Here is a 13,504-nt window from a genome sequence, read left to right as displayed (position 1 = left end):
TGGCAGTGAAAATCCCCCCAAAATAAAATACTTACATTAGCATCAGTCAAAAGCAAATAGTTTTCCAATTAATTTGATCAATTGCTGAAAAAACAAGTTTCTGACAGACCTAACTTCTCCTGTTAGAGAAACTCAAGGTATTTATGCTAATTTTGCAAATTCCACTAGGACACAACATTCCATCTTACTGTAGTTATGCAACTGCACAGTGTTGGGGGGGACAGCCACCATGATCTCATGACTTCTGAGGCATTGCTCAGCTAACACAACCCAGCTGGACATTTCATCAACACACACTCAATCATAAGTATGTTTCTTGAACTCAGCTACAGTGTGATTTCTCTGGTATCTGTCCAGAAGGAATTCCACAGTCTGGTCTGATCTCATTGGCACAGGAGCATTCAAAATTTGAAATATGACTAGTAACCAAAAAGAGTATTTTTTTCATTTAAATTCCTGTTATCATCAACTAACGAAAACTCTTTAACAAGATCAGAATTCATAAATTACAATTCTATACCTCCCATTAGCATTCCATTACACCAAAAAAAGCTACCTGGGAATTCAAGTTTCCAACATAGACTGTTCGTCTGATTTCATCGATTTTGGATGGATCCACATTCCCCATAATTGGAGGCTGGGGTATTTCTCCCAGTGCCGTAATATTAGGGTCCAATGCTGCTGCTGGTATAGCCCCCAAAGTGCCAAGTGAAACACCAAGCTGGAAAACACAAAGACAGAATACGCTTTGCAACCAAGCACTGGTGGGAGATACTTCACTTGTTAATACTTGCCTGCCTTCTCTGTTTCTGTAAAAATAAATCTAATTAATATAGGCAATAATTTAAACTTTAAGGTCCCAGTTGAGCACTTTTTTTAAAGAATAAAAATCTACCCATAAATAACCTTCTATAGTTAAAATTTTCTGTGGGCTATCAGTTAACATCTTATCAAAGAGGTCTGGCCAGGGATGCACTGTATCAATCAGAAAACATATAGACTTGAGTTTCTAATGCTTACAGTCAATCAAATTGAGTGAGATGCCTTCAGATACTGCTAATATTCTTATTTTTTTGCCACAATAAGTATTAGGAGTAGGTGAGGAACTGTTGAGTGCTTGCCCAGCAAGGGAAGAAGGGAATCTGCAGTGCACAGGGCCTTTTGTTCTACAATAGGGAACATAAAAAGGGACAGATAAGGTACCTTTTGGACAAACACATCACATAAGGTGAGACTGATTACAGTTGAAATGCGAAGGATATTAAGTCTAAGTTCTTCCCCTACAAACACAGTCACTTCCTAGAGAATGAGGACAATACAGCTCTCATTTTTGGAACTGGGAATTGTAATCTCTTCTGGGGAATGTTATAGAAAAAGGTCACTTAAAAATCACTACTAAATTGCTCTACTGAGTTCCTGGTTTGAATTTTATTTTCTGCACTCAAAAAGCAACTCCCTTTCCAGCAAACAGATTTTCTACAAGTGTGACAAATTCTCAACAAGCCACCAGTAATTTTTTTTTTTATTTAACAGAAAACTACTTAACCTGAAATTTTCCCTGAATAGGTCACAGCAGCCTGCTGATGCTAAGAAAGGCTTACAGAGGCAAAAAGGAACTGAGCAGAAGTAGCAGCAGCTAACTCCTACGCTTTTTGTAGTGAAAACATGGTTAGGCAAATAGTCCAAAGCCCTGTTGTAGAGATATCAAATAAAAGCATTTTAATATTCCCAAGAACTGTATCAATCTAACTATTATGTTTTAACAAATTTTTAGGGGGTGGATAGCACTGCCACTGGACCAAATTAATGGGTCTAGCGAAGGACAACAATTAAAATGGACACAACCAAAATCACTATTCACGCAATATTTTGCAAAATAATAATGTGAAAGAAAACCCCAGGAAAGGCAGTACACAGACATCTTGTGATCCACCTTCAAAAGAGGCACCACAGCTAAACCCTCACTGATGTAGGATACAAGAGGACAACATCCATGGATCAGGTAGTTCTTGTTCTCTGAACACAGAAAAGGCTGCTGAGTATAGAGGAAACTAGATATCAAACAGTGACTGAATTTTACTTACTGTAGTCAAAGGGGTTGGTGTAGGTATAGGAAGCAACCCTGCACCAGGCATCAGGCTTGTCATAGTAGGAGCAGGCGCCAATAGAGAAAGGGCTTTGGCTTCATCTGGGATTTTACCTGAAGAAGAAAATGAAAGCATTACACAGAGTTGGAACACTACAGAGATGTTACTCTTTCTATGATTTTACAATTACCCTTGCATTTAAAAATGTAATAAATAACAATGAATCTATCTACCAGATCCTTACAAAGAAACAAATAAGAACTTAAGTTTTTCCTTTTACCCTGCTCTACTAGGAAAAACAGAAGTGAGCAAAACTTCAAAGACTAGCAATCTCATTAATGGATTATTATTTTAAAAACTGAATAATGTATACAATTATTTAACACTTTGAGCTATGGGTCACCTGTACTGGAAACTTAATGTTCATGAACCAAACGATATCAAGCATGGACGCTTTCCCAGGGCGGTGTTTTCGCGGTGATCGAAAGTTGTTTTACACATGACAACCGTTCGTGTTGGCTGCATCACTAATAGCACACAGAACATCAGATACAGAAAAGAAGAACATTTTTTAAAGTTTAATCCCCAGAAATGGCAAATAACCAAATCAGTAAAAGAAAAAGAAAAAAAAAAAACAAACTATGTGCTAACTGAAATTTGTGCTTTTTTTTTTTCCTCTGGTGCTACCTACTTGGGATGTAAAAACAAATAAAAATAAAATTAAGACTACTGAACTACCATGACTCCACACAATACATACTACAAGTGAGGTTGGAGGTGGAGGAAGGGAGGGCAGAAAAAATTCAGATTTGTACTGTATCACATTCTAGGTCACCTCAGTTTATCTGAAACCTTGATAAATTTGCTTTAAATTTACTGAGATTGAAGACAATCATAATTGATCAGGAAAGCAAGCTATATTTTCCTAAAATACGTATTTTCTACTATTTCAACCAAACTATATCCCCCCTGCCATGGTAAAAGTTTATGTAATATCTAATCTGAATTAAATGTAGGTTCCATTCAACATTAGTCACAATTAGACCAGTAAATGAACCCCCAAAAATCTTCAAAAATCAGAAGATTTAATAGTTAAACAATTATGAGTACAATTAAATGTACATATTAAATTTGAAATGCAAAGGGATTTAAACTGGTACGAACATTAAACACTAAACTAAAAAACTACAGAAAGAGGTTCTAATTATACTAGATATCTATGATCTATTCAAAATTACTCTGATAATTGTATATATGCTATCCAGCTGAGCTCTTTGGTATTACCCCATGCACTTTAATAAAGTAAATGCTTTTATTTAAACATTGTTTTAGAAGTTAAGGTATATACAAATACCATGCCAGTGGTTTTTTCTGCTTTGGTTCAAACTGTATGTTTTAACTATAAACCCACTAACTTCAGGATTTAAAAATGAATATATACATATTCTTATCAAAAAGCAAAATATGAGGTATGTATCAAAACACTGTGCAGTTTTAGCTATATGAGTTCAACAGACCCCACAGGAAACATACTACTTGAAAAAACTAAGAAGAAAGAAGCATTGCAAACCTGTTTTACAGATCTGCAGCAAGGACTGGGTTACAGTTGGATATGACCAAAGGACAAAACAAATCTAAATGAAACTTAATTTATATGTAGCATGGGTGGAATAGAGAAGATAAAATAACAGTACCCATTTTTTTCTCATGCTTCCTATTTACATTTATCTTATTTATGTTAAATTTTGAGGCACCTTGCTCCTTAACATGTAACAAACCACTTGATTTTGCTATCTAAAGGAGAAAAATAGGAAAATTATTAGCACTTAAGAATTAACTGTGCAAAATGACTTCCAGGGCTTTTTTAAAAACATGCATGAATCTGAGTCATCATCACAATGTTCAGCACAGATCTCATTTTGAAGTCAGGCATGCAATGAGAGGTGTACCTGATTTGCCTGACTGCTCATGAGTATCAGGTACTTTGCTGCACATCCTGCCTAATACGTAGCTAACTAACAGGCTTTCGAATATACAGTTCCAGCAGCTGTGCATGCAAATTAGGCATAGAATTATGTACCAGTTCTTCTGAAAATTGAAATACTTCAGTGTTTTCAAATGACTAACGAACCAGACCTTATCCTGAACAGCTATCGTCCTGCAATTAACTGGACACACTTGCAGGTGTCTACAGGATCAACAGACTTGGCTCACGTAAATCCACTGGCAGAAATGCCTGCTAAAGTGGCGCGTCTGCATTCTAATTTAAATCCTTGGTCAGTAACATACATAAGTATATGCCTAATTTAAGTATGCGCTTACATACAGCCAATTCAATATACACTTAACCAGACAAACTTCAGAGATGCTTAGGCATTTCGCCCTTTTAAAGAGGAACTGAGTTAGGCACATAACTAAACAGACAATGAGTCAAGTTCAGAGAGGTACTGAAATACAAGTCTAAACTTCAAGTACATGGGTCACCTTTTTGAAATAACTGGAATTATTCATGTGCTCAAATGTTGCTCAGGGAATCCACTGAACATTTTCGGTTAAGTACACTGTTATAGCAGTTCAAAGAATGAATAACATGCATATCTAAATTGTAAAGTTAGCATTATTTCCAGAATAGTTTGGTCCTTCAACAATGCAATGTTTTATTTTAAATACAAAATCTAGTTGGTCAGTTCCATGCCACAAACGAAGATTCATTTATTTTATTCAAGAATGAGAAAGGGTCTATCTCTACAGACCAAATTCTGAAAATTTGCCTGTATATTCAAAGATACTGTCTTTTCAAAAGATCCTGCTCCAGTTTTTAAGACCAGCTCAAACTTTTTAATAATTTTATAGAAAAAAACCTATTGTGGGGGGGAAAAAAAGAAAATCTGAAATATCTTGCAAATTTACTTCCCTGTTCTTTAGACAGTTTTGAAAAGCAAATTAACATGCAAGGCCAAATAACCTCACAAGTTACAGGCTTTAAGTTTTGGAGTTTTATCTCCATGAATTTATTTATAAAAGGAATACAAGCCCATAAAGATACAACAAAACATGTGGGCTATGACACAACAAATTAGGACACTTCAGTTTAAGAATAACTGTTTCATTTTTTAAACTCATGGAATTTAAAAGCTGAATGGAAATGAGTTAAATATCTTTATTTTCTAATGAGGGAAACAGACAAAATAAATATGCCACATCTATACTACATCCTTATATAGATTTCCTAGAAGCTCTTCGTGTTTAGTAAATTACAGATTCTATGATCATTTATTTATTGATTCTTCACTTTGCAAAAGAATCTGGAAGCAGATGTGGACTAGCTCTGTGTTGCCTAGAGACAGCTTATGCTTCTTATGAAATGTACGGTTGTCCTAAATACCAGTTATGACTGTTACTTTTGTGTATCATCGAAGTGCTTAAAAGCCCTCGTCAATCTCATCCATAACAAATCATTTTGCTAAATGCTGAACAGAAGTATCTTTTATCCCCCTCCAAGTGCTCAGAAGTAATTAATTTCCTACTCTTTGTACTGAAACTACAGGGTTAATTCTCCCCCCTAAACTGCTTCTTCAATAAGAAAGTTTGCTTGTTTTAAAAATACTTACAGTTTGCATCTACTCTAAACATAATTAAAGGAATTGTTATTTTCCTACTATTTTAAATCAATGGGAAATGTGCATTTACAAATAAAATAATTTCTGTGAGATCCAATTCATGATTCTTATTGGATTTAGCAGCAGTGATTAAAGAGATTATACCTACTGAAAACTACCTCAACTGCCACAGCTAAATCCAACAGAGATCACAAAACAAAGCTCTCATCAGCTGCAGTGTGCAGCCTGGTGCATTACCAGAATGAAACCAATTGATCCCAACGCAGCTGGCTGGGAAAAGGAATGCCTGAGGACTAGACACACCACCTGGTCCACCACTTCTGTTTCAGGGTTTCCGTTTCACAAGAAGTAAGAACATCATTTAGGGGTAAGAGCCTTCTCAATCACTCCAGCATGAACTGCCAGGGCTTCTGAGATTGTGAGATGACCGAGAAGAAACCTTTCTTTCCTTCTTTCCTTTTTTTTTTTTTTTTTAAAACCCCTTCTTGAAATAACCACCACTGGAGCATGTCAAAGTGCAATATACACACACATACACACACGCACACACAGAACTGATTCAATCTTCCCACAAATAACAGAGTTAAAAGACAATGTGCCTCACATAACACATTCCAACCAAAACTTCAGGCTGCATTTGTACTTATGAGTGGTAAACAGTTTTTTTTCTGAAAATTACAAAAACAAATGGATGAAATCTTACTGCCACTGACTTCACTGGAGCAAGGTTTCATCAGAAGCAAACAAGTATTTCATGACATTCAATACTCATGAAAGTTCAATTTCAGAAATAATGATTTTAAACTCTTCACATTAGACATAAATAGTAAGCTTTCTTTTAAACAGATCATGCAACCTAAAATAAAACTACTCTGCTGAGAAGAGGAAAAATAGCAGAGAAAGATCGTGACTTCACTTTGTAAAGTTAGTTTTTCAAGAAGTAAGAGTTTCAACTCTCCTTTTCCAAGATAAACTCGTAAAGCATAATATATGAAAGAATGTATCTTAAAACTGATATATTTTTCACTATTCCTGTCTTCTGACACAAAGTGCTCATCTGTTAAATTTAGATGCTTAAATGTATTCCAAATCAAATTTATTTGTAATTCACAGCATAAAAATTAATCATATTCTAAATTCTGTGTATACCATCCACCATTCATAAGCAGCTTCAGGTCAACTTCAAAATGAAACACTGTGAATCCTTTACAAAACACCATTTTTACAGAACTGAAGTACCAGTTCACAAGTACAAGGGAAAGAGATTTAACGGAACAAAACAAAAAAGGGACAAAATAAAATAAAAGAAACAAAGGAAAGAAAGCAAAATAAAATAAAAACAGAGACAGGGCGTCCATCTTCAGCAGGCCAGACTTCGATCTCATTTCCCCCATGAAGGTTTCACTTGGCGGCAGGTTTAGTGGCATGGCAAACAATGCCTAACTCAGGCAAGTGTAACAGGTCTGCCTTGGCCAGTCTAGTCATCTAATAATGCACAAATATCACACAGAGAAAACATATAAAACCAAATTAATAGTCAAAATCCATCTACCAGATAATGTGGACATAAAATTTAGAATGATTAGGGTGGCATCTTTGTTTATCTTTCAACCTTTGTGTTCTCAAAGTATAACGTTTAAAGAAAAACCTACTGATACACACACAAAAGTCATATTCTGACAGCTTAATAATGTTACTGCATTTACAATTACATTTTTGTTAAATAGTTTATTAAATGTCACAAAATTAACATTGTTTCCATTGCGTAGTGATTCCCTCCTCATACTCCCTTGATTTACCAGTCTATATACACTCCAAATTTCAGATTTTATTCTGGTTTTTAAAACCAAGTTTTCAGAGTTCCATTTTACCTCTCCTCTATGTTCGATTTGGCGCGTGAAATGTTTTATTACTGGCACCGTTGGCCAAGGATATAATTTTACCTCCCCGAAGAATACAGCCATCGCTACTTTTAAAGCCTGTGATACACTCCACTGACTCCATTAACAATGCATCACTTGATAGAGAATCAAAAATCTTGCGGTCTTGTGGTCTCCAAAGCCATACTTATTCCACACAATAAATTCCTCAGAAAGTTATATAAATTCACATCTTTTATCAACTAAAATTAGTGATTCAGTTAGAAAGTTACATGGAAACAGCATTCTCACATGAAAAATATTTGACCTCACAACCCAATCACTTGTTCACCTCATTATGCATCTCTCTGAGGTCCACAATGATTTTGAACAGTTTTCTGTTTCGACAATTTCTCTGTAATACATTTTCTCAGAAATGCCTAGTAAGTCAGCTACAAATGGAGTTGGAACAATATTTGTCAGAACTTTTGATTTTATTCTCTTCCCATTCATTGTCTACCATCAAGAGACACAGGAAAATGTAGCTTTACCTGCCTGTTGCCATATCACGTCAGGCAGTGATCTCATCACAAGAAAAACACCAGGAAGTGTTGTTCATTCATTAGGCGGCAATCTTCCCTCTCTGGCAGTACTGAACCAGTGTTAAGGTCTTTTCGATGAAGTGTAAAACTAAGATCCTGAATAATTTGTACTCAATTATTTAGGGGCAATTTTTCAATAATAAGGACTCTGGTCCCGTTAGCCTCTACAGAGCTTCAAGTGAATACAGCAATATTCTCTTTGTAGTTTAAGAACAAGTTCAAAAAATAAAACCAAAAAGCCCCCACAACAAGGCATAAAAGCAGCTAAAAATCTAGGTTTCACAAAGACATGTGCCATATGCCCCTATTAAGAAGGCTACAGGAATAGGCAGTATATTGTAGGTCGATACAGCCTTTAGTGAAAGTACTTATAGAGTCTGCGAAATTTTGGAGACTTGTCAGAGTTTGCTAGCAATATCCCAGACCATTATTAAAGCAGCACTAATCTCATACTATCCAGATCATGATGTGGCAAACGTGCCAAAAAAACGGTACTCAGGGATGAATGTTAACAAACTCCAAGAAGTCAACAGTATTTTTTGAACCAAAACTTGACTTTTGCAGATAAAAAAGTTATGTTAATAGGAGCTAGTTCTGGACTTGCTGCAGTTTATCGTTCAATCATTCTAAATACTGTTGCTCATGGCAAACAGCTACCATGTTCAAAGTGAAGTTAGGTTCACTCCACCAGCTGGAATGCTTCTACTCTGAAGAGGCAACAAGTCCAGAACCAAATGGGCAGATGCTCAATTCCACAATGATCCCAATGAAGTCAATGGGGCTCTGCCTAACTCCTGCAATATGCCTATGGTAGGGCCATGCTTCATATAACTGTATTCAGATCTGGGATATCATACTAACAATATGAACTACCTTGTAATTCAGCACATCTGTAAAAGTATGGCCTCTAAGCTAGTTAAAAGAACACTTGTAAATTTAGTATTCACCAAGCATTTTATTTTATTAAGAATTTTAAAAATATTTTACACTGCAAGCATTCTGTACAGATCACTGCATTTTAGAGATACCTAAAATCAAAAAGGAGTAACAGTATACATAAAAAAACCTTTCTATGGCACACAAAGTAGTATTTTCCACAGTAACAAGAAAGGAAAATTGAATTACTTTTATTAAACTAGCAGGTAAACATTTACATTCAAGTAGTTATTATCACCATGAATGCTAAGTACTTTACATTAGATTCATCTAAAATGGCCAAATGTATATATCACATATCACAAGACAAAATTGGGATTCAGTCTAAAAAAACTGGAAAAATAATTGGTATTATAAAAAAACAAAACCCCGACCAAAAAACCCACCACAGCAAAGGTGATACATTAAGATCCAAACTGCAATGTTATCGGTGCCAGGAAATTGCCTAATTTTCTCAGTGCTCCATTGACTTCAGTGAGAACTCTGTGTGAGAATAAGCTTGCCAACACAAACTGTATCAAGGGAATTATTTTACCTTCTTTTCCCCTAAAATATGTAATAGCTATGGAAAATTGAATTATCATAATCTAAATCAACTATCTTTTTTCTAATGCTGAATTTCAATTTAATCTATATAATTGTGTTCATTCAATTTTCAATTTTGTTTCAAGAATTTTTTTCAAAAAACCAATAAAATAAAATAAAATAACAACAAAGCATCACCTCCTTACATGGAAAGCTTAAAACAATTAGCAGACATGACAAAGACCAACATTAAAGAAGAATGTCTAAAATACCAACCTTCTGCGCAGGGCACAACTATCAAAGCTCTGTCAATAAAAACCGTGTTAGTTAGATGCTGGGCCACACCAACACTCGATGCTTCACGAAACTTAATATAACATACTTTGGAGGAAAAAGCAAGAGGTGCGTTGCTGCAAGACAAAAGGAAAAAACCAATTAGTCACCTTAAATAACTCTATGTATGTATTTTTAACTATTACTCCTTAATAAAAAAATAGGGTTTAGACTTCCTGGAAAAGTTAGCCAGAAGGCGAGAGTATAGAAATTTACTAATTTGCCTACTTACTACATCACTGAAAAAAGCATCGCATAGCAACTCCTCCTTTTTAATGGAAATTTACAGAAGCCAAAATCCCAAATTAACAAGGCTAATTTTCCCAAATCTTGCTAAACAACATTGACCAGTGCATTCCAAATTACTATTGTAAGTTGCATATTTACTTCACACATTTGTCAAGTAAATAATTTACAGTTTCTCTTTTTTCCTCCAAATAATCCTTGTTTAGGAAAGTCAAACAACAAGCCCAGTCATTTTTAGTGGGTCCTTTAGATATTAGCCCATAATAACCGATACTCTGTCTTAGGTCTTCATGAAGGCAGTTTTGTTAATTCTTGTTAAGATAAAAGCAGTTCTTGAGAGTTCTTTCAAATGTTAGGTCCTAGTTCACTAATGTAAGAAAAATCCTTTTTATCATCTGCCTTAGTTTTGCATAGTGTAGCATGCATAATACTGGAAGAGGTAGGAAAAATTCACTATTTGGCTAAAAGAAGGAAGAAAACTTGTAATTTGCTTTTCCATTAGAAAGTATACCAAGAGAAATCAGAAAGCATAACAAGTAAACATTGTAATCTTGATCAGAACCAAAGAAGTTTGCTTAAGAAAATGTATTCCCTAGTCAAGGTTTGTAACCTTTATACAAGCAGTTTATTTCTTCATATGAAGGAAGTACAGGTGAAATCTTCAAAGAATGTCATAGGATGTTGCTAGAACATCAGCAATTTCCATTTGAAAAGACCATCTGTCTTTCACCAAAGCAGTAACTCATGGAAAATACGCTGCATAAACTGTTTCATCCTGACCCTCCCTCAACTGAAACAGAAACACTTGTGAACTTCCTGGAAGTACCAGAAGCAGTTCAAGTTTAGCCCAACTCATCTTGTAGTCCCTCAAATTCCAAGCAAGTACTCCCAAAGCTGTTGTAAGGTATTTAAATACAAGCTTAGAAATTGTAGACACATTATTTAATCATATTAATTGCATAAATGAAACAAGAACTTAGTCTGAGGCAGGCAGACTGGTATGTTTCAGGTTACCAGAAAGGTAACACCTGGCATTCACAAACATGCTGGAAAATTCTGTGAAAACAGATACACTGAGGAAGCAAAAATAAACAGGGAGTGGGTGAGACATAAATATGAAAGACAACCTTATACAATTTAGAAAAACATTGCAAGATGACATTTCTTCTGCCTATTTATTTTGTTTGTAGTAGCCACTGTTTTCAGTTTCAAGTTTCCACATTCAGGAAGGATATAACTGTGTAGAATGGCTTGTGAGCCACCTGTAAGGTCTTCGTTCAGAACAGTTTCCAACATCAGAGCTGTCAGCGAGTTAGGACTTCCTCAGAACTCAGCAGAAATCTTTGCATACAACGTTTAATCTTACATATTCTGAAAAGCCAGACTTGGCTCACTGCAAAGATTTTAATGGCCACATGGGTTTTTTTGTTTGTTTTGGTTTGTTGGGGGGTAGGGTGGAACGGTGGGGGGCGGGGGGGGAGAGGGTGTTTTGGGTTTATTTTGTTCTTCTTTGGGGTTTGTTTTTAAATACACATGGCAGTGTTACAATCCAAATGGCTGAGGCCTCCACTGAAGATTCTGTGGTCCAGACTGTTAAACACTGCTAATATCTCCTGGGTTTTTTTCTTTTTTTGTTTTCATTGCTAACTCAAGAACATAATTTTGTTCCAGGCAGTTCCAGGCCCCATAAATAATCCTTATAAATTTCAACATCTGTAGAGCCAGCTCCAATGAGTATTTTTTATAATATTCTCCCCCCCTGTACCTTCTGGATTTCAATCACAAAAGCTATGTGGAAAGTATGTTAAAAATATTAACATCAGAATACTGCTGCAAATGAGGCTCTAAAAAGAAGTCTTGGTACAAAGTGTTTTCTGAAGGTTAAGAAGGAGAAATTCTCTGTAAGGAGACCACCTCTGCTGAAAACACATCAATACTGCATCTACATCAAGGGAGATGATTAAAATCCAAAAGATCTAAAATTCTAAAAGGTTTCACAGTGATTGAGTCTTCTCCTTTTACAAAGTGGGCCTCCTAAACCTCCCCAGCAGGCTTCTTAAGAAGTCTTTCTCAAAATAGAAAAGTCCTATTCTACTTCAATTCCTTTTGTTCCATTTTTTTCCTGCTAACCTTTTCTGAGGCTGAACTGAGGTAGAGTCATAGTCTTCTTCCTAGGGTTACAAAGCACTGATGCAAAAAAGCAACTTCTCTGATTCAAGGTTACTATAATCCAATTTCTTTAGGAAAGCCAAAAAATTCAAAAAGCAAATATCTAATAGTATTAAGACATTTCTGCAATTTTTCATTTCTTTTGTAGGCAAACAGTAACATTCATCTCCCGACAGGAAAACAACAACCAAAAACATTTCATAAGAATGACCTATTCAGAAAGCCATAGTGAAAAATCAAATAAAAGGCTACAAAATGTTCCTCTCAGTGTCCAGATTTTCTCAGGGTGGTGGAGGAGACAACAGAAATTAATACCATATCAAAATAAGATGTTATGGAATAATTGTGCAGATCACATTTTAAAAAGACTGTGTGTGCTTTATCTCAAAGGCCTTATCTACACTGCAGCCACTACAGAATATAAAAATGTCTAAGAAACACTTGTGTAGTCTAGCCTCCAACACCACTCCAGACCATCCAGAAGCAAACAGTATTACACAGTAGGGCTTTCAACACCTAATGGAGACAGTTTGTGCCTCCCTGCTTTCAAACAACTCATTCTGCAAAAATTCAATTGTTCAATAAAGCTTTTCAATATTTAACTGTTCAAAAATCCTGTTACAGCCACATTTGAAGGCGTATCACTACAAATTTAATTTTGAAGGCTTCTCTGAAACACAGACCTCAACTGGATGACGAGAGTAATAAAAGCATGACTGGGGCTAAGAATCTGATTACAGACGTCACTGCTCTCCTAGTAAGCTGAAAAACAACTCTCAGCTGTATGAGTGGTTGGCATACTGGAGTATATATCCAAGGCAAAACACCTGTCACACCCTGCAAACCAGCTGCAGATTTCAACCGTACTGCAAACTGGAAGTGATCTATAAAATCTGGTCTTGTTCAGAACTGTGAGAAAAAGAAGCCATACTTCATCTCTCACAAAAGTCTATTTAAACAGCCAACAGAAAGGTTCAAATTAATACTTTCTTGAACAGTGGATTTTGTAATCACAGAATCATAGAATGGTTTGGGGTGGAAGGGACCTCAAAGATCACCAAGTTCCAACCCCCCTGCCATGGGCGGGGACACCCTCCACTAGACCAGGTTGCCCAAAGCCCCATCCA

General features: G+C 35.8%; 1 protein-coding gene across 6 annotated transcripts in view; it reads right to left on the bottom strand.

The window, feature by feature from the left end:
- The window catches only part of SREK1 (splicing regulatory glutamic acid and lysine rich protein 1), a 36,599-nt gene that overhangs the window by 16,286 nt on the left and 6,809 nt on the right, over positions 1-13,504 (bottom strand). For 2 of the 6 annotated variants that reach the window (XM_054808895.1, XM_054808894.1), the window contains exons 2-4: positions 9,906-10,039; positions 2,085-2,200; positions 557-721 (exon numbers count right to left, since the gene is read on the bottom strand). In XM_054808895.1, coding sequence (XP_054664870.1) covers positions 557-721; positions 2,085-2,200; positions 9,906-10,039 — 415 coding nt within the window. Of the gene's footprint in view, positions 1-556; positions 722-2,084; positions 2,201-2,490; positions 7,193-9,905; positions 10,040-13,504 lie in introns of those variants that run through there. The other 4 variants (XM_054808896.1, XM_054808899.1, XM_054808900.1 and 1 more) reach the window with 4 other exon arrangements.

Source organism: Grus americana, chromosome Z (genome assembly GCF_028858705.1).
Source record: "Grus americana isolate bGruAme1 chromosome Z, bGruAme1.mat, whole genome shotgun sequence".
In the NCBI taxonomy this organism is placed as follows: Eukaryota; Metazoa; Chordata; class Aves; order Gruiformes; family Gruidae; genus Grus; species Grus americana.
The sequence above is the reverse complement of the archived record's forward strand: the minus strand, read 5'-3'. Positions and strand labels throughout refer to the sequence as shown.